Source organism: Pan paniscus, chromosome 1 (genome assembly GCF_029289425.2).
Source record: "Pan paniscus chromosome 1, NHGRI_mPanPan1-v2.0_pri, whole genome shotgun sequence".
Classification (NCBI taxonomy): Eukaryota; Metazoa; Chordata; class Mammalia; order Primates; family Hominidae; genus Pan; species Pan paniscus.
The window spans coordinates 206,425,410-206,445,035 of record NC_073249.2 but is presented as its reverse complement, the minus strand read 5'-3'; the positions used below and the strand labels follow the sequence as shown (position 1 = coordinate 206,445,035).

At 54.2% G+C, this 19,626-nt stretch overlaps 1 protein-coding gene across 6 annotated transcripts in view; it reads right to left on the bottom strand.

Annotated features, from left to right (window-relative positions):
• KIF17 (kinesin family member 17) overlaps positions 1-19,626 on the bottom strand; it is a 54,542-nt gene that overhangs the window by 16,832 nt on the left and 18,084 nt on the right. For all 6 annotated transcript variants that reach the window (XM_055097222.2, XM_003814400.4, XM_008967063.5 and 3 more), the window contains exons 6-11: positions 18,042-18,151; positions 11,076-11,223; positions 8,290-8,846; positions 6,945-7,025; positions 5,701-5,912; positions 3,542-3,773 (exon numbers count right to left, since the gene is read on the bottom strand). In XM_055097222.2, coding sequence (XP_054953197.1) covers positions 3,542-3,773; positions 5,701-5,912; positions 6,945-7,025; positions 8,290-8,846; positions 11,076-11,223; positions 18,042-18,151 — 1,340 coding nt within the window. The remainder of the gene's footprint in view (positions 1-3,541; positions 3,774-5,700; positions 5,913-6,944; positions 7,026-8,289; positions 8,847-11,075; positions 11,224-18,041; positions 18,152-19,626) is intronic.

Here is a 19,626-nt window from a genome sequence, read left to right as displayed (position 1 = left end):
AGATCATTTGAACTCAGGAGTTCGAGACCAGCCTGGGCAACATGGCAAAACCCCTTCTCTACAAAACAATTAGCTGGGTGCAGTGGCATGCGCCTGCAGTCCCAGCTACCTGGGAGGCTGAGGCAAGAGAATCGTTTGAGCCTGGGACAGCCAGCGTAACACAGCAAGACCCCCAGGAGTTTGAGACCAGCCTGGGTAACATAGCAAGACCCCTCCGCTACAAAAAATAACAATAATAAAAAAATTAGCCAGGCGTGGTGGTGCGTACCTGTAGTCCCAGCTACTCTGGAGGCTGAGGCAGGAGGATTTCTTGAGCCCAGGAGGTCAAGGCTGCAGTGAGCTATGATTGTGCCACTGCACTCCAGCCTGGGTGACAGAGTGAGACCCTATCTCAAAATAAAATGAAAAATAAAAATAAAAGCAACAGAGAAGGCAGAGAGGCAGGCAGGAGAGATGTGGTAGAAGAGATGCTTCTGAAAGATGAGGCAGGAGTGGAGTCAGAGAGATTCCACGCGTGAGAGGGACTGCTTCCCACTCTGGCTGTCTTTGCAGGGATCCAGGAGCCCAGGAATGCAGGCGGTGTCTAGAAGCCAAGAGTGACCCACAGCCAACAGTCAGCAAAAAGATGAGGACTTCAGTCCCGCAACCAACTTCATTGGACTAAATTGTGCCAACACCTGAAATGAGTGTGGACAAGGATTCTTCCCCTAGAACCTCCTGAAAGAAGTCCAGCCCTGCTAACACCTTGATTTCAGCCTTGTGGAATTCTAAGCAGAGAAGCCAGCCCCACTGTACCTGGACTCTGACCTACAGAACTGTGAGATGATATGTTTGTGTATATTAAGTAAGTAAATTTATAGTAATTTGTTAACACAGCAATAGGAAACAAATCAGAGATTGATTGATTGATTGATTGATTTGAGACAGAGTCTCATGCTGCTATCCAGGCTGGAGTGCAATGTCACGATCTCCGCTCACTGCAACCTCCATCTCCCAGGCTCAAGCGATTCGCCCACCTCAGCCTCCCAAAGTGCTGAGATTACAGGCATAAGCCACCGTGCTTGGCCTAGAGTTCTATTTAAAACTACACTTCACTATACAAAGAGAAGAGTGTGCTATCGAATGAAGAAAACTAAGATACCACCTCAAACTTCATCTCTGCCTTCAGCTGTTATTGATAGTCCAGAAAAACATGACTGTTTACAAAGTAAACAGAAAAGAACAGATGTGTCTAACCAAAGCTACCAGAAGAAACAGAAAATAAAAATCAAAACATTTCAGTGAAGAAAATTCTCCCCGAAAGCACAAGCTCACAGAACCAAGCCAGCAGATAAAAATGTAACACAAGGCCAGGTGCAGTGGCTCACACCTGTAATCCCAGCAGTTTGGAAGGCCGAGGCGGGAGGATTGTTTGAGCCCAAGGGTTCAAGGTTATGGTGAGCTATGATCGTGCCACTGCACTTCAGCCTGGGTGACAGAGTGAGACTCTCAAAAATAAGAAATAAAAAATAACCCCAATTAGAATACATTTGAATAAAATGTTCTTAAACAGGCATTCACAGGTATGAACATTTCTAATCCAAAATTGAAAAACTTAGGGACAAAAAAATCAAGAAGATATGAAATAGGACATCAATGAAAAGAAAGGAAAAAATATTAGAAATGTAGACCTAATTCAAGATATCTATGGGAGACTGAATTCAACTGGAAATATAACAAGGAGCATTAAGAAAAGATATAAAAATAGCCAAGAAAGGCCAGGCACGGTGGCTCACACCTGTAATCCCAGCACTTTGGGAGGCTGAGGTGGGCGAATCATGAGGTCAGGAGATCGAGACCATCCTGGCTAACACGGTGAAACCCCGTCTCTACTAAAAAAATACAAAAAAATTAGCTGGGTGTGGTGGCGGGCGCCTGTAGTCCCAGCTACTCGGGAGGCTGAGGCAGGAGAATGGCGTGAACCCAGGAGGCGGAGCTTGCAGTGAGCCGAGATCTCGCCACTGCACTCCAGCCTGGGTGACAGAGCGAGACTCTGTCTCAAAAAAAAAAAAAATCCAGGAAAATAAAAAACTAAAGAGGTTAAAGAGGCAAAAAGGTTTTGTTTTGTTTTGTTTTGTTTTTGAGACAGAGTCTCACACTGTCACCCAGGCTGAAGTGCAGTGGCGTGATGTCAGCTCACTGCAACCTTCACCTCCCAGGTTCAAGGGATTCTCCTGCCTCAGCCTCCTGAGTAGCTGGGATTACAGCGTGCGCCACCACGCCGGACTAATTTTTGTATTTTTTTTTTAGTAGAGACGGCATTTCACCATGTTGGCCAGGCTGGTCTTGAACTCCTGACCTCCAGTGATCCTCCCATCTCAGCCTCCCAAAGTGCTGGGATTACAGGCGAGAGCCACCGCGCCCAGCCAAAAGAGGCAAAGTTTTATGCTTGGCAAGATCCTTAGGCTGCCAGGACGGTGGTGGGGGCGAGGGGGTGGGGAGGACCCTGCAGATGGCCAAGGAGCCATCATGAGGATCAGGAGACCCAGACAGCACAGAGAAAGCTCCAAAGGCAGTGCACGTGACCCTCACCGTGGGCAGAATCACGCTCTCCCTGACTCAGGCCTCACTCCCTTTCTCCAGCCACATCTGCCCATTCTCTGCTCCTAGAAGATGCTGACCTCACTCCTGCTTCAGGCTTCATCCCAATGCTCCTCCTCACGCCACCCAGCGCTGGTTCTCTCTCTCAGTTCCCCCAGAAGTCTCTACCTCCAGGAGAATGTCCCTGTCCCCCACCTGTGGTAGCCCAGGTCCTTCTGAGGTTCCCAGTCTGGGTGCTCGTTTCATGGGCATGCTTTGTGGAAAGCACTTTGTAGAAATGAATCAAGTTCTGCGTTTGTAATTTGTGCACTTAACCATCAACAAAAATGAAAACATAAAAACGGAGTTGTCTCGCCCTGGTATTCTCTTCACAGTACTGACCACTCCTCAATATTCTCTTACTTATTTCTCTCCTGTGTTATTTCTTACACACACACACACCCCCACACGCACACACACAACACATACCCACATGTGTGCACACACACACAACATACCCGCATGCATGCACACACACAACACACACACTTGGAGGCAAGCTCCACAGCGACAGGGACACATCTGTCACTGTGACTGCTCTGCCTGCCAGCATCAGAACAGGGTGTGTCACACTGCAGGCACTTAATAAGTGCTTTCCAGCCTGGGCAATATGGTGAGACCCTGCCTGTCCAAAAAATTTAATAAAGTAGCCAGGTGTGGTGGTGCACATCTGTAGTCTCAGCTACTCGGGAGACTGAGACAGGAAGATGGCATGATTCTGGGAGGTGAGCTGATTGTACCACTGCACTGCAGCCTGGGCGACAGAGAGACCCTGTCTCTAAAAATAAATAATAAATGCATGCATGCCTGCTGTGTAGAGTAGAGGGTTGCCTGGCGTCCCACAAGGTGTAGGGATGCCTGGATCGGGGGGTCTCACCCATCTCTGGGCAGCTGGGCATGGGGGGCTGCATCTGGGCCTCACCTTCCTCTGCATCTTCTCCAGCAGCTTGCTCTTGGCCCGCACTTCCTCCTGGATGGAGTCGTAGACGTTAAGCAGCACCCAGTCCCCGCTGTCCTCATCCGAGTTCTGCAGGGCAGCCACCAGCTGCTTCCTGCGCTCGTCTGCGTAGCGCTTGCGCCGCTTGTGCTTCTCCTTCAGGTCCTTGTTCTTGGCCTGCTCTCCACCCACAACCTGCTGCTCCAACAGCTGCAGACTGCCGGCGTGGAGGAGAAAGCAAACAAGACAATATCTGCCCATCACCGAGCACGTGCCATCCAGCAGGCTCCAGGCTATGCCTGGGCCCCCCAGATCCTTCCAACAACCCCACTTCACAGGGAGGGAAACCGAGGCTCGGCGACAGGACGCTGCTTGCTCAGGGTCACAACCAGGATTCCTGCCCAACTCCCTGCCTGTGCACTTGACCACAGTGGCAGGTCAGGGCGGGAATCTTCCTGTGGGCTCAGCTAACCCACCCCTGACCTGCGGACTTCCCACGCTGGTGCTCTCTGCAGCTGAGCAGGCTAGTTCTGTGTCTGAGGCCACTGGCATGATGAGAAGAACCCTGGGTTGTGAAAAATGTTCAATACACTCAGCGCACAATATTTAATCAGGCAGGGACATGCACAATACATGGTTAAGACTATTTGTGTCCAAAATGCTCAAAAACGTTTAGAGTTTTGTCCTTTAGAGGTACAAATTTTTGGCTGGGTGCAGTGGCTCACGCCTGTAATCCCAGCACTTTGGGAGGCCTAGGCAGGCGAATCACTTGAGGTCAGGAGTTTGAGACTAGCTTGACCAACATGATTAAACCCCATCTCTACTAAAAATACAAAAATTAGCCGGGCGTGATGGTGCACACCTGTAATCCCAGCTACTTGGGAGGCTGAGGCACGAGAATCGCTTGAACCCAGGAGGCAGAGGTTGCATTGAGCCAAGATCACACCACTGCACTCCAGCCTGAGCAACAGAGCAAGGCTCCGTCTCAAAAAAAAAAAAAGAAAAAAACATCCTGCTGTGGGTCTCCATCAGGATGGAGCCCAAGCACCCAAGGAGGGCACATAGGGTCTTCCCTCTATCTCCCCTGCACCCCACTCCGCGGCTCACTCCAGCTTTCACTCACGGCTGGCACATCTCCAAATGCCCGGGCCGGGTCCCACCTCCACACCTTTGCAGGTGCTGTGCCCTTTCTCTAGGATGCCACCCCTGCAGCAAACCTTATTCAGGTGTCTCCACTTCTGTGAAGGCCCCCAGCCTTCCCTCCACACCACACTGTGAAAACAGCCAGGACACGTGCCAAGTGTTTACTGCGTGCCCGGCGCGGGGCTGCCACGCTGCAGGCAATGCCTCATTTTGACCCTCACCACAAGCTTCTCACACTGGGACTACTGATCTCGCTCATTCTGAAGATGGGCAGTGAAGGCACAGAGAGGTTGCAAGTTGGCCCGAGGTGGCAGAGCTAGTGGAGGAGGCAGGCTGGGAACTGCTAGAGAACAGGACCCTCTTGGCCCTGCCTGTCCTCCGCCCTGGCCTGTGGGCCCTTCGGGCTGAGGCAGCAGCTTGCTCATCCTTGCGTCCTGGGCCCAGCACTCAGGGGTCGCTCAGTTAGTGTTTGAACTGTGGCCTCTGGGACTGGGTCTCCGCCTGTTGAACCCCTGGATGACCATGACATGGAGGTCGGGCTGACATCATCATTAACGGAAGTGAGAACTGAGGCTCAGAAAAGTTAAGTAACCTAACAAAGCCACACGGCAAGTGAGGAAAGCCCAGCTCCCCCGGCGATCCCAGAGAGTGCCTCGGGATGGCTTGTCCTGTGGGTGAGTGGGTCTCACATTCAGGAGGGCACTGGAGGCCAGGGGGCTGGGGGCTTGGCTGGGATGGGAGAAAAGCCTGCGACACTCTGCCCTGGGATTCCTGAAACCTGAAGGCCAGCAGGCCTGACAAGGGATAGTGGTGGCAGCCTGTGTCTGGAGCAGAGCCCTGCCTGCCCAGTCCCCACTGCGCCTGGAGAGAGGATCAGGGCCGCCCTGCCAAGTTAGAAGGGAGAGCTGGGAGGAAGCTATGGCACCCCCGCCTCCATCCTGGAAGGCAGCCCCTTCCCACCTCACCGTGGGGTCCCGCCAGCCCCATGCTCTGCTGCTTACCGGGCCAGCACCTGCTGCTGGTCCACAACGGGCAGCGGGTCATCGGTCAGCACCGCCACCTCCATGCCCACGCTCTCCCTCTTCACACCAGCTGTGGCCGGCAGGGGCTCAGGCTGAGCCACCAGGGCCACCGGGGCCTGAGCCTCCAACCACACGCCAGGCTCTGCTGTCCGCACCACCTCTAAGGCCACTTCCGAGGCCAGATCTACCTCCTGAGTGTGAAGAGAAACCCAGGTGGAGGTGGGAAGGCCGCCCCAACCCCCGCCGACAGCTCCCAGGTGGCTCAATCCCAGAGGGGGCCATTCCGCCTGCTGCAGCCCCGACAGATCACCTCCAGCTCAGGGACACCAGTGACACAAAAACACGCCCTGTTGAGTTCTTACTGCCGCTATTCCCACTGACACCCCCACGCTAGGAGGAAGGCTCCCAGCTTCCTCTCTCACCTCCCACAATCCAGTCTCCACAGGCAGCCAGGGCCATCTTAAAATAGAAACCGATCACATCCCGTTCCCGATGAGCCCCATGTGACTTCCCGTCACGTTCGCAGGAAAGTCCACTTTCCTCCCTGCCGGCTCCCTGCCTCCACGGCCTCCCCCGCCACCATGGCCTCCTTTTCCATTGCTGAGAAAGTCAAGGTCTTTCCAGCCATAGGACCTTGGCACTTGCTATCCCCTCTGCTTGCTGCTTCCCCCCTTCCCTCCTTCACGCCTGGGTCCCACCCCAGAGTCACTTCCTAGCCAGGGCTGCCCCGGCTGCTCCATCTACGCCCTGCTGAGAGCCTGCTGCAGGCCCCGTGCCCAGCCCACACTTGAGTCCAAACTGTCTTCTTCCTCTATAAATGTGGGGAGATTTAAAGCTTCCTTTCCTTTCGCTCCCCTGGGGTGTTCAAATTGGGTTCCCCGATGGTGTCATAGGGGCCACCAGCCCTGACCTGCAGCCCTCGTCCTTTGCACACACTGGGCCTCAATTCCTTTACACAAAGGGCGACAAGGCTAAGGAAGGTTTGAAAGCCACCATCTAGAACAACAGGCCACTTTCACTCCATAAGAAGAAGATGATGGTTCCTCCCACTGCACACTGCCTGGCCACGGGCCACGGGCCACAAGCCCGGGGAAGGCTGGGGTTGTTGTTCTCAGCTCATGGATGAGGAAACTGAAGCTCAGGGAGGGAGAAGACAAGCTGGAGTTTCCCAGGAAGTTGAAGAGAACCCCGTCCCCCACATGGAGGCCCGGGGAGGTACTCACAGGCCTGGGCGGGAAGTCATCAGCCGCCTCGGCTTCGGGCCTGGCATCCCTGGGCTCCAGCAGGTCTGTTGGCGCAGGGACCTGGGAGGAAAGAGGGGATGGGGGAGAAAGAAGGCTGATTTGGGCCAGAACCATCCTTTACTCCCTCACCCCTGGCCTCACTTCAACTCCCCAAGGCCTCCCACCACCCCCCAACCTCCCCTGCCTGTCACTCCCGAGAGAAGGAGCACAAAGGAGGGAAGAGATGAGGGAGAGAACAGGGAAGAGAGGAAACGGGAAGACAGGCGTGTGGTGGGCACCTGCTGTGTGCCAGGAGCGTTGCCTGCATCCACTCCTCTGAAGCATCCTCATTTTACAGATGAGGAAACCCAGCCCAGAAAGGTCACACAACCAAGGAAGTGGTAGACCTGGGATCTCTCTCTCTAAATACACACACACAGACACACACACACACAAAATACACACACACACACACAGAAGAAAGGAAAGCAGAGAACAAAGAGAGGAGAAAATAGGACTTTTTTTTTCTTTGAGATGGAGTCTCGCTCTGTCGCCCAGGCTGGAGCACAGTGGTGCGATCTTGGCTCACTGCAACCTCCGTCTCCCAGGTTCAAGTGATCCTCCTGCCTCAGCCTCCTGAGTAGCTGGGATTACAGGTGCGCGCCACCACACCTGGCTAATTTTTATATTTTAGGTAGAAATGGGGTTTCACTTCACCATGTTGGCCAGGCCGGTCTTGAACTCCTGGCCTCAGGTGATCCACCCACCTCGGTCTCCCAAAGTTCTGGGATTACAGGCGTGAGCCAATGTGCCTGGCCAAGAGGAACATTGTTTTAAAAACAAGAGGGTTGTTGAAAAGGGAGAAGATGTTGGTCAGGGGGCCAGATGGAGGAAGAGCAGTGTCCCAGAAGCCTCGTGGTCACTGAAAGGTGGCTGGATTCCCACAGACCCCCCACCCAGCTCACTACAGAGCTCACAAGCCGGTGAGCGTCGCCCAGGGCTCCGTCAGGCCTGGACACTCACTGTAACCATGGCAACTGGGCAAACACCCTGTACAGCTGTCCCTCCGTCTGCAGAACGGGAGCCCACCTGGCATAACCTTGCATCGCGACCCCAACTTTCTTATTGAATTACAGAGCATGAGACAGAGCTTCTCCTTCCCTAACCCCTGGACACCAGTGCCCCTGAGCCAGCCACCAGTGCCAGAGCCGCAGCAGACACAGTGGAGCCACGGCCTGAGTGTCAGAGGCCGTGTGTGTGAACAGTGTGTGCACAGTGAGCTCCGGGCCCTGGGCAAGCTCTGCCTGCTCAGTGTTCACATGGCACCATGCGTGACATCAGCTACCTGCACGGGGACCTTGGGGACGTCTGCCTGGGGTGCGTCTGTCCTGGCCACGGTGGAGGAGAGTCTGGCCAGCTTGGCTTCCACCTCGGCAAACGGGTCCTGCAGGCCTAGTAACCCCTGCAGGGGCACCTCCTGCGGCTCCTCTTCCGGGAGGTAGTTCTGTTCCCCCAGCAGGTGCCCAGCGGCCTCCTGCCCGAGGCACTCATCCAGGAAGTATCTGCTCCTGGACTCCTCAGTGGGCATGGAGACCTCCACGTTGGAGGGATCCTCAGGCCCAGGGAATGCCTCAGGCACAGAGGTTTCTTCGAGTGAGGATGACTCACTGGAGCCCAGAGAAATCTCAGACTTGGAGGGTTCCACCTTGGGCAGCTCCGCAAACCTGGAGGAAACCTGAGTCTTGGAGACATCGTCACTGGGCAGAGTGTCGGTCGTGGAGAAGACCTCGGGTTTCACCACCGTCTCATACTGAAAAGCAGGCGGGTACTCAGAGCTGCTGGCAAACTCAGCCCTGGACATGACCTCAGCCTTGTAGAGGACTCCCGCCTGCAGGACAGCCTCTGCAAAATGGAGAACTTCCTTCAGGTTTTTAAAGGGTCAGAATGAGAGACCCTTCCCTAGAAGGTGGCTCCAAGCCCAGTGTGTTGTTTTTGTTTTTTTTTTTTTTTTGAGACAGAGTCTCGCTCTGTCACCCGGGCTGGAGTGCAGTGGTGCGATCTCAGCTCACTGAAAGCTCTGCCTCCCAGGTTCATGCCATTCTCCTGCCTCGGCCTCCCGAGTAGCTGGGAGTACAGGCGCCCGCCACCATGCCTGGCTAATTTTTTTTGTATTTTTAGTAGAGACAGGCTTTCACCATGTTAGCCAGGATGGTCTCGATCTCCTGACCTCGTGATCCGCCCCCACTCGGCCTCCCAAAGTGCTGGGATTACAGGCGTGAGTCACCGCACCCGGCCCAAGCCCACTGTTTCTAAAAGACCAGCTTAAGAGTCAGAGCCTCCCAGACCCTCCAGAGGCTGGCTACAGCCTGCCTGCCTTCCCATCTCTGCTTTTATCAGAACCCAAACCCTACCACCTTCCACCTCTTCCAGGAAGCCTTCCCTGACCAACGCTGGGATTCCTCCATTTTCTGACCTCCACAGCCACTGAGTGCTGGGCTCTTAAGTCACACCCAGCCTTGGGACCACTCTTCGCACACTGGCAGGCTTCCTGGGGCCTTGTTGCCTTCCAAGGCTGAGAGCTCAGCAGATTTCATGCCCGGGTGCCCTCGGAGCCCTCACTGGAGTGGCCAGCCCAGGGCTCTTGTCCACTGGATATGCTAGATCCACGGGAGCTAAATGAATGCTGTGGATGAATGTCAGAGCTCCAGAAGCCAGACGAAGATCTGCTGGAGGCCTCATATTCAATCTGGACTGGAGGGAACACTCCAAAGGGCATAAAATGCTAGAACCTGCTCCCTCCTCTTCCCCTGGGTCTCCTCCAAGAGCGCGTCTCCCTTGCAGCAGAGACAGGGCTGCATTCACATGGGCCCCTTAGTGCTCCAGTTCAGGGGGCTCCCGGCGCCTCTCATACCTCCCACCCATTTCTTTATCGTTATGTCCCAGACTCCTGTAAGAGGGTCTTGATTTTTCCCTTTGCTGAAATATGGCACCCACTCCCTAGCTAAATGGCCTGGATCTCTCTCAGCCTTGGTTTCCACACAGTTATGGGAGGATTCAGGGAGTCCTACCTCGCTGGATTGGGGAGACAGAGGCTCAGTGAGGAGGTGCAGGTAAAGCACCCACACAGTACCCGGCACGTGGTAATGTGCCAACAAGCGGTACCGACGGTGCGATCAGTATCATCATCATTCCAGGCCTGGATTCTACACTATTCATGAGTGCTAGGAAGTCTGGACCTCCAGGCAGCATGCGTGTTTGACTGACACTGGTACGGCAGAATATCCCAGGGTGGCAAAAAGAAGACAAAAACTAAAGGCTGAGTGCAGTGGCTCATGCCTGTAAGACCAGCACTTTGGGAGGCCAAGGCAGGTGGATCGCTTGAGCCCAGGAGTTCAAGACCAGCCTGGCCAACATGACGAAATCCCGTCTCTACTGAAAACACAAAAATTAGCCGGGTGTGGTAGTGTGCACCTGTAATCCCAGCTACTCAGGAGACTGAGGCACGAGAATTGCTTAAATCCGGGATGGGGAGGTTGCAGTAAGCCAAGGTCATGCCACTGCACTCCAGCCTGGGCGACAGAGCAAGACTCCATCTCAAAACAAAGAAATTTTTTTTAAAAAAAAGAACACAAAAACCTCCAGATAGGTAAACAGTTGTGGCTAAGGATTAAATCCTTATTATGGAATGTGTTTGCTTTGCTAACAGAGAGGCTCAAAAGTAAGAGGAGACTGGAGAACACAGAAATTCGGGGCAGGGGCTGGCCTCTAAAGAAAGGGTGGTGCTTCACAGCTCACAGTCAGCCTTGAGCTGGGGCCCAGTCCATGGCTAAGCCATCCCAGTGCAGTGCTGTGGGTGAGAACACTGGCTCTGGGGCCAGACTGCTTGGGTTCAAATCCTGCCTCTCCTTTACCAGCTGTGTGACCATGGGCAAGTTACTTACCCTCTCTGTGCCTCAGTTTCCTCATCTATATAGTGAGCATAATGGTGGTACCTACCTTACTGGACCACTGTGAGGATAAAACAGACCTGATCCTCGGGTGTAGAAAATGCTCTGTGATGCAGTTACTGCAGTGAGGCGGAAAGGAGGCCACCTTCCCTGGAGACAGCCTCGGGGGGCAAGGGGTGCCCACCTGTCTCCTTCCGCAGGTTCTCCTCCAGCGTGGACAGCCTGACGTCATATGAGTTGCGCATGGCAGTGATGTCTTCCTCCAGCCTGGCCCGAGACTCCTGCTCGGCCTTATAGTCGGCTTTCAGCCGGGCCAGGCGCTCTTCATACTCCTGGGGGGGTGGGGGGGACCAGAGGGCAGGCAGCATTTTATCATCATTTTGAAACCCAGCTTTCGGTATTCCTTTTTTGTTATTCAAACAATACAGAACATATAAGTAAGCCAAGAGAATCCAATGGTACAACACTGTGATAATTACTTGCTGGTGAAGACCTTTCCAAACTGTTCTCAATGCTTTTTTGTCTTGTTTTGTTTTTGAGACAGGGTCTCACTCTGTCCCCAAGGCTGGAGTGCAATGGCATAATCATGGCTCATTCCAGCCTCGAACTCCCAGGCTCAAGTGATCCTCCTGCCTCAGCCTCCCGAATAGCTGGGACTATGGGCATGCCACCATCAGCAAAAAAAATTTTTTTTTTTTGAGACGGAGTCTCGCTCTGTCGCCCAGGCTGGAGTGCAGTGGCGCCATCTCGGCTCACTGCAAGCTCTGCCTCCCAGATTCACACCATTCTCCTGCCTCAGCCTCCCAAGTAGCTGGGACTACAGGCATCCGCCACCACGCCCGGCTAATTTTTTTGTATTTTTAGTAGAGACAGGGTTTCACTGTGTTAGCCAGGATGGTCTCGATCTCCTGACCTCGTGATCCACCCGCCTCGGCCTCCCAAAGTGCTGGGATTACAGGCGTGAGACACCACGCCCGGCCACCATCAGCTAATTTTTTAAAAAAATTTTGTAGCCCGGGCGTGGTGGCTCATGCCTGTAACCCCAGCACTTTGGGAAGCTGAGGCAGATCACTTGAGGCCAGGAGTTCAAGACCAGCCTGGCCAACGTGGCGAAACCCCGCCTCTACTAAAAATGCAAAAATTAGCCAAGCGTGGTGGCATGCCTTTAATGTGTTACTGGGGAGGCTGAGGCATGAGACCACTTGAACCTGGGAAGTGGAGGTTGCAGTGAGCCGAGATCACACCACTGCACTCCAGCCTGGGTGACAGAGTGATACTCCGTCTCAAAAATTAAAATAAAACAGAAATAAATAAAAAATTTATAGAGTAGGGGTCTCACTGTGTTGCCCAGCTTGGTCTTAAACTCCTGGCCTCAAGTGATCCTCCCACCCCAGCCTCCCAGAGTGTTGGGATTACAGGCATAAGCCACCACACCCAGCCTCTCAGTGCTTCTTTTTTTTTTTTTGAGATGGAGTTTCACTGTTGTTGCCCAGGTTGGAGTGCAATGGCGTGATCTTGGCTCACTGCAACCTCCAACTCCCAGGTTCAAGCAATTCTCCTGCCTCAGCCTCCCAAGTAGCTGGGATTACAGTTCAGTTGTCCACCACCACGTCTGGCTATTTTTTTTTTTTTTTTTTTTAGTAGAGACGAAGTTTCACCATGTTGGCTAGGCTGGTCTCGAACTCCTGACCTCAGGTGATCCACCAGCCTCAGCCTCCCAAAGTGCTGGGATTACAGGCATGAGCCATCACGCCTGGCCTGTTTGTGGGTCTTTTTCTTCTTCTTGGAGCTGATCTTGCTACCAGTGGCCTCTCCAGGCCCATTGCTGATGGTTTCTCCTTGGAAGAGAATCTCCTCTTTTTCTTGGCAATGCTCCTGTTGCCTCTCCCTCGGGGTCACTAACTGTTTCCTCCTTGGATGATTATGTCCTCATCTTTTTTTTTTTTTTAGACAAGGTGTCACTCTGTCACCCAGGCTGCAGTGCAGTGGCGCAGTCTCAGCTCATTGCCAACTCAAGTTCCGGTGAACCCGAACCCCAACCCCGGCTCAAGCAATTCTCCCACCTCAGCCTCCCGAGAAGCTGGGACCACAGGCACCCACCACCACACTCGGCTAATTTTTTGTATTTTTGGTAAAGATGGGGGTCTCGCCATGTTGCCCAGGCTGGTCTCTAACTCCTGACCTCAAGCAATCCACCACCTCAGCCTCCCAGAGCGCTGGGATTACAGGAGTGAGCCACCGCACCCAGCCTCCACCTTGGGAAGACATGCTGCCAGCTGTCTTCCCAGGATCACCACTAGCCTGCTCCTCCTTGGGAAATATTTCTTCTTCTTGGGTTTGGAGAGACGAGTCTCCCATTTTATTCTCCTGAGGAGACCCCTGGGGTTTTGGCTTTTGCTTCTTTTGGGGGTTTTCAACCATTTCACTACTCCAGGATGAGGACTCCTGGGAGACAGCCAAGGGCAGGACACACTTGCCCAGGGAAGGGTGTGAATGGGTGTGTACGGGTGTGAATGGGTGTGTGATGTGGGAATGGGTGGGAATGGGTGTGAACAGGTGTGAATGGGTGTGAACAGGTGTGAATGGGTGTGAATGGTGTGTGAGCTCTCTCAGCAGCACCCTCCTTCCTCACAGCCCTCTACAGCTGCTCTCTTCTGACACCAGGGCAAGGGCCGCCAGTTGCTTCTTTTCCTTCCTTGGGTCTCTTCTGTCTCTCCAGCTTCCTAGTAATCTCAGGAGCTGCTTTTTCTTTCTGAACCATTGCTTCCTTCATGATAGTCTCTACTTATTTGATTACAGTTTATTGTTGGTCTCCTTGGTCTCCCCTACCAGAAGGCACCCTCCAAAGAGCAAGGACTATCCTGTCCTTTTTTTTTTTCAGACAGAGTCTCGCTCTGTTGCCCAGGCTGGAGTGCAGTGGCATGATCTCGGCTCACTGTAACCTCCACCTCCCAGGTTCAAGCGATTCTCCTGCCTCAGCCTCCTGAGTAGCTGGGACTACAGGTGCACACCACCACACCCAGCTAATTTTTTATATTTTTGGTAGAAACAGGGTTTCACCATCTTGGCCAGGCTGGAAGGACCATCCTGTCTTGTAACCTCAGATCCTGCCAGAGGAGGGATTCAAGAAACACCTGCGGAGCCAGTAAATGGCAGAGCAGAACTGCAGGTTAATGGGCATGCAACATATTCAGGCCTCTGACACACATGGCTCAAGAGAAGGGCAAGGCATTTATGAATTAAAGATAGTCTGGGATCCTTTGTCTCCTGGAGCCACTGCTGACAGAGGTGCCTGCCACTGTAGTAAGCCAGAGAGAGGGGACAAGGACAGGGATGGTGTGGGCAAGCACCATGTCATACTCCCACCTCTCCAGATCCCTTTGGCAAATAGAAACTGGCACGGACAGCACTGATTTAGGCTCCTAGGGAGGGAGAGAAGGGGACGGAGAATAATTCAGATGTAACCATGCATTCTTTAGTACATTTTTAGATACACTTGAACCTCAAAGCAATGCCCACAGTGTTACTGAGGCCCAGGGAGGTTCCATGACCAGGCAGCTCCTCAGAGCCCTGCAGCCCTCTCCTCCACTGCCGCCTGCTCTCGCTGCCCTCCTCACCAGCTGGCATCCCAGGGCCCATGACTTGAGTCAGCAAACATCCCTGACTCCCTCACCCAGCCCCTCTATTGTTTTCTCCCAGCACAGCCCTGACCCTGGTTAAACCCAGGCCTCACCTTAGCAATACGTGGATGGAAACACACATATATGCGCACACACACATGCAGGCACACACATGCAGGCACACATGTGCACACATGCATACACATGCACCCACAGACACACATGCACCCTCAGGCACACATGCACATGCACGCACACGCATACACACATGCACACACACACGCACACACACATGCATGTGCACAGCACCACCAATCTCCATTCTTTTTTTAATTTTTAATTTTTTTTTTGAGTCAGAGTCTCACTCTGTCGCCCAGGCTGGAGTGCAGTGGCGCCATCTCGGCTCACTGCAACCTCCACCTCCCAGGTTCAACCGATTCTCCTGCCTCAGTCGCCCAAGTAGCTGGGATCACAGGCACGTGCCATCACTCCCGACTAATTTTTGTATTTGTAGTAGAGACGGGGTTTCGCCATGTTGGCCAGGCTTGGTCTTGAACTCCTGACCTCCAGTGATCCGCCCGCCTCGGCCTCCCAAAGTGCTGGGATTACAGGCATGAGCCACTGCGCCCAACCCCATTCTCACTTCTAAACATGGGACCTGAATCTCAGGCAGGCGGGTTTCGACATGGCTGAGCCCACAGCCCCAGTCCTACCCTTTCGCTCTGTCTTCCCAACCCTCCTCTCCCCCTACATCCCCTGCCTGGTAAGTCACAGAGAACAGGGAGGTACAGGACTCCCTCACCTTCCCACCCACCTGCAGATCTACCCGGAAGCTCCATCTCCTCTGAACCCACGCCACCCAGCTCCAGGACCTTGTGCTTGCAATCCGCCCCCTCCTTCCTATAACCTCGACTTCTCCCTCTGTGCTGGATAATTCCCGAGAGTCTACAACACATGCTCTCTTACTTCCAACATTTAAAGCATGAAAAACCCTTCCTTGGCCCCACATCCCCCTCCGGCTAGAGTGTCCAGCACCCAGCACGCGCTCACAATATGCCTGTTAAGGACTGAATGGCGGAGCTGACCCCCAGCTCTTGCTTGGTACATGATACACAGCCCGCCAAGGAGATGATGGCCCTTCATTTCATCCTCTTTCATCCCTAAGAAGCAGCAGGAAAGCCGCTATGATGCCTGTTCTGCAGATGAGACAGAGGCTCAGAGAGCTCAAACAACCTGCCCAAGGTCACAGAGCCCATAAGGATGGACTTGCAGAAAGCTGGACGGACCCTAGGAATCTTCTGGTCCAAACCCCTGTTTCAGACTGGGGACCGGAACCCGGCTCCTGGCCCGTGCCCTCTTCCCTACACAGAGGGGGCTCCTCCCTTTCCCTGAATGGTTCTGGAATACAAAGGGAAACACGGTCCCAGGAGCATAGCAGGTGCTCAATAAATATGAGAGTTGAGAAAAAGAACAAATGGGAGGCAGGAGGGACGCAGGGATAGCGGGGTGGGGGAGGGGCACAGACATCTTCAACGCTTCCTCCAAGCATGGCTCACAGAAGAAACCTCAGGGTTTCTTGGAATCCTGGTGGCGGTGGCGTCAGCCAGCACCACTCTGACGCAGTGTCCACTAGGCCGCCCCACGAGAAGGAGGCAGGCGACCCCACCCCCAGGGCAGAAGGCACCCCCATCCGTGGCACTCCAGGGACCCGCCAGGAACGGCGTCGCTTCTCCCTGGTGACCACCAGGGGGAGGCAGTGCCCTACTTACTGGACAGCGGGGGCCGCCGGCCCCATCGGGCTTCCCGGGAAGGAAGCCTCCGTCCCCGTCCTGCACAGCCCGCCCCACCCCTCCATCTTTGACCAGAACCCCCCGGGCTGTGACTCCGTGTGTGACTCCCAGCCTCCGAGCCCCGCTGTGTGACTCCATGCCCACTCCGAACAACAGCAGGCTGACTTCTCTGGTTTCTGCGGGCTTGTCTGAGCTCAGCCATCCCCCAGGGCCCCTCCTTGCTAAAGCCTCCCCGGGAACCTCCCCAGAGATACAGGAAGGGACCTGACACCCGGGCTGGAAACGGCAGTGGAGGGGGAAAGGCAGTGCCCGCTGCCGAGCTCCAGAGCCTGCAGGGGCGGACGGCGTTCACTGGGGGCACCATCGAGCCTCTCCCCAAACAGCACAGGCCCCGCCCGTCACGTGCAGCACCCGAGGCTCTTGGATGGATTTCTCCCACGCCTCCGGCCCACAGGACAGAGATCCCCACAGTCCTTCTCCTGTCTGCCCCAGAGGCTGGGCCCCAGGTACCCACAGCCCAACAGGGGCTTCTGGGGCCTGAGGACGGACCCCAGTGGGAGGTGGGAGGTGAGTGGCAGGGGTCCAGCAGCGGATACATCCAGGCCTAGCTCCGGGATAGCTCGTCCTGGCTGGCATCAGGTTTCACATCAGGAAAAGCCAGGGTTCTAAAGGGACTATCAGGCCCGGCACAGTGGCTCATGCCTGTAATCCCAACACTTTGGGAGGTTGAGGTGGGAGGATCGCTTGAGCCCAGGAGTTCAAGACCAGCCTAGGCAACATAGAGACCCTATCTCTACAAAAAAATTTAAAAATTAGCCAGGCGTTATGACATGCACCTGTGGTCCCAGCTACTTGGGAAGCTGAGGTGGGAGGAGCACCTGAGCCAGGGAGTTTGAAGGTGCAGTGAGTTGAGATTGCACCACTGCACTCCAGCCTGGGTGACAACAAGACGCTGTCTCAAAAATAAATAAGTAAATAAATAAATGAATAAAGGGACTGCCACATGTCAAACTCCACGGCATGCTCAGGTCTCAGGATGCAGCATTTAGGTGGGAATCTCTGGAAACCAACAGAGCGTGGAGTCAGGGATGGAGCCAAAGGCAGGAGAAGGGGGGGCCCCGCCATGCCTGGCTGTGGAAGTCCCGCTCTGGGGATCAGCTCCGCCTCTGGAAATCAGGCATCGTCTGACCCGCTGCTTCCCAGGGATGTTGGGAGGCACTCAGATGAGAGGACCCAGGTGCCCCAGGTGACAGCTTTTTCCAGGAGGCCAACACCACACTCACCCGCTGGTCAAACGGGCTGCCTGGCTCTCAGACTTGTCGTCGGCTGCTGGGGGACAGACTCCTCCCCACCCTGACTGCCTCGCCTCTGCACAGGCCATTTCCACAGCCAGGGATGCCTTTTCTGCTTCCATCAATGCACAGCCACCCCTTCCTTCAAAACGGAGGGGAGACCACGCCCCTGGAGACACCTCCACACCCCTCTATTCTCACCACGCAGGCCCTAAGGCGGCATTGAATGCAGTCTGGAGTCAAGAACTCAAGTTCAAATCCTGGCTCAGACTCTTTGCTGTGTGACCTTGGGCAAGTCCTGGCATCTCTTTGAGCTTCAACTTTCTCAGGACCAAACCCACGGTGAAGGTACGGTGATATCGCGTTGGACCCCAGCGGCAGCCCTGCCCTTCCCGCTGGGCCCCACCTGCCTGTCCCTTCTCCATGTTCCCACCCGCTTGGGTCTCACCTCCCGGATCAGCTGCTTCTCGGCCTCCATGTCATGCTGGATCACAGGTTGGGGCAACAGCTTCTCCTCCACCTGCACGGGGTCTGGGGGCACCTGCCTGGACAGCAGGGCTGGGGGAGAAACAGAAATTAGCAGCCAGGATGAGGGGCACATTGTGTGCAGGAACTAAGCAGAAATCTATAAAAAGACGACCTCATGGTCATTCAAGAAGACTTTAAAGTATTCAGCTTATTTCAAACACATCTCCATGTAAAAGGCTGTTAGTCATCCAACAAATATTTATGGAGCACCTCGATGTTCTAGACTCTGAGGATGCGGCATTGAACAAAGACAAAAACTCCACACCCACGCTGAGTTTTCCACTGGGAAAAAGAGGAGAAAAGCAGATGGACAAGGTGAAATGCCTCATGGTGGTGTTCGAGGCCCTCTCCACTCCAGCCCTGCCTAAGCACCTCCCATCAAAATAAATAAGCAAAATGGGTAACACGTTACAAGGCGATGTGTACTGAGAAGAAAAAGCAAGTAGGGAGGGTGCTTGGGAGTCAGAAGCAGTTAGAAGGGTTGCAATTTTTTTACTTATGTATTTATCGAGACAGGGTCTTGCTCTGCCACCCAAGCCGGAGTGCAGTGGTGGGATTATAACTCACTGAGGCCTCAAATTCCTGGGCTCAAATGATCCTCCCACCTGAGCCTCCTGAGTAGCTGGGACTACAGACACACACCACCACACCCAGCTAATCTTTTATTTTTTGTAGAGATGGGGTCTCGCCATGTTGTCCAGGCTGGTCTCAAACTCCTGGGATCAAGCAATCTTCTCATCTCGGCCTGCGAAAGTGCTGGGATTACAGGTGTGAGCTGCCTTGCCCGGCCCAAGTTGCCATTTAAATAGTGTGTTAGGCTGGGCACAGTGTCTCATGTCTGTAACCCCAGCACTTTGGGAGGCCTAGGCGGGTGGATCACTTGAGGTCAGGAGTTCAAGAAAAGCCCAGCCAACAGCCAACATAGTAAAACCCCGTCTCTACCAAAAAAATACAAAGATTAGCCAGGCATGGTGGCGGGAGCCTGTAATCCCAGCTACTCAGGAGGCTGAGGCAGGAGGATTGCTTGAACCAGATGGGCGGAGGTTGCAGTGAGCTGAGATGGCGCCACTGCACTCCAGCCTGGGCGAAAGAGCAAGACTCCGTCTCAAAAACAAATAAATAAATAGCTTATTTATTGAAGGCCTTTTAGTCAAGGCATGAAGGAAGCAGCGAGGAGAGGGCGGGCATAGGAGGAGCTTGCTAGACAGGAGGCGCTTGCTAGACAGGGGGAGCTTGCTAGACAGGGGGAGCGGTGAGTGCGAGGGCCCTGAGGCGGTTGTGAGACTGCACTGTTCCTGGCCCAGCCAGGAGGCCAGTGTGGCTGGAGGGGAGGGAGTGATGGGCAGGACAGGAGGAGAAGTCCAAGAGGGATAATGCCAGATTGTGACAGCTGTGGAGGGCCGGGTGAGGGCTCTGGCTGTGACTCTGGGTTGAACGAGGCAGGTGTGCACAGGGCAGTCACAGGCCTTGCATTTGAACAGGCTCTCCCTGGCTGCTGCGTGGAG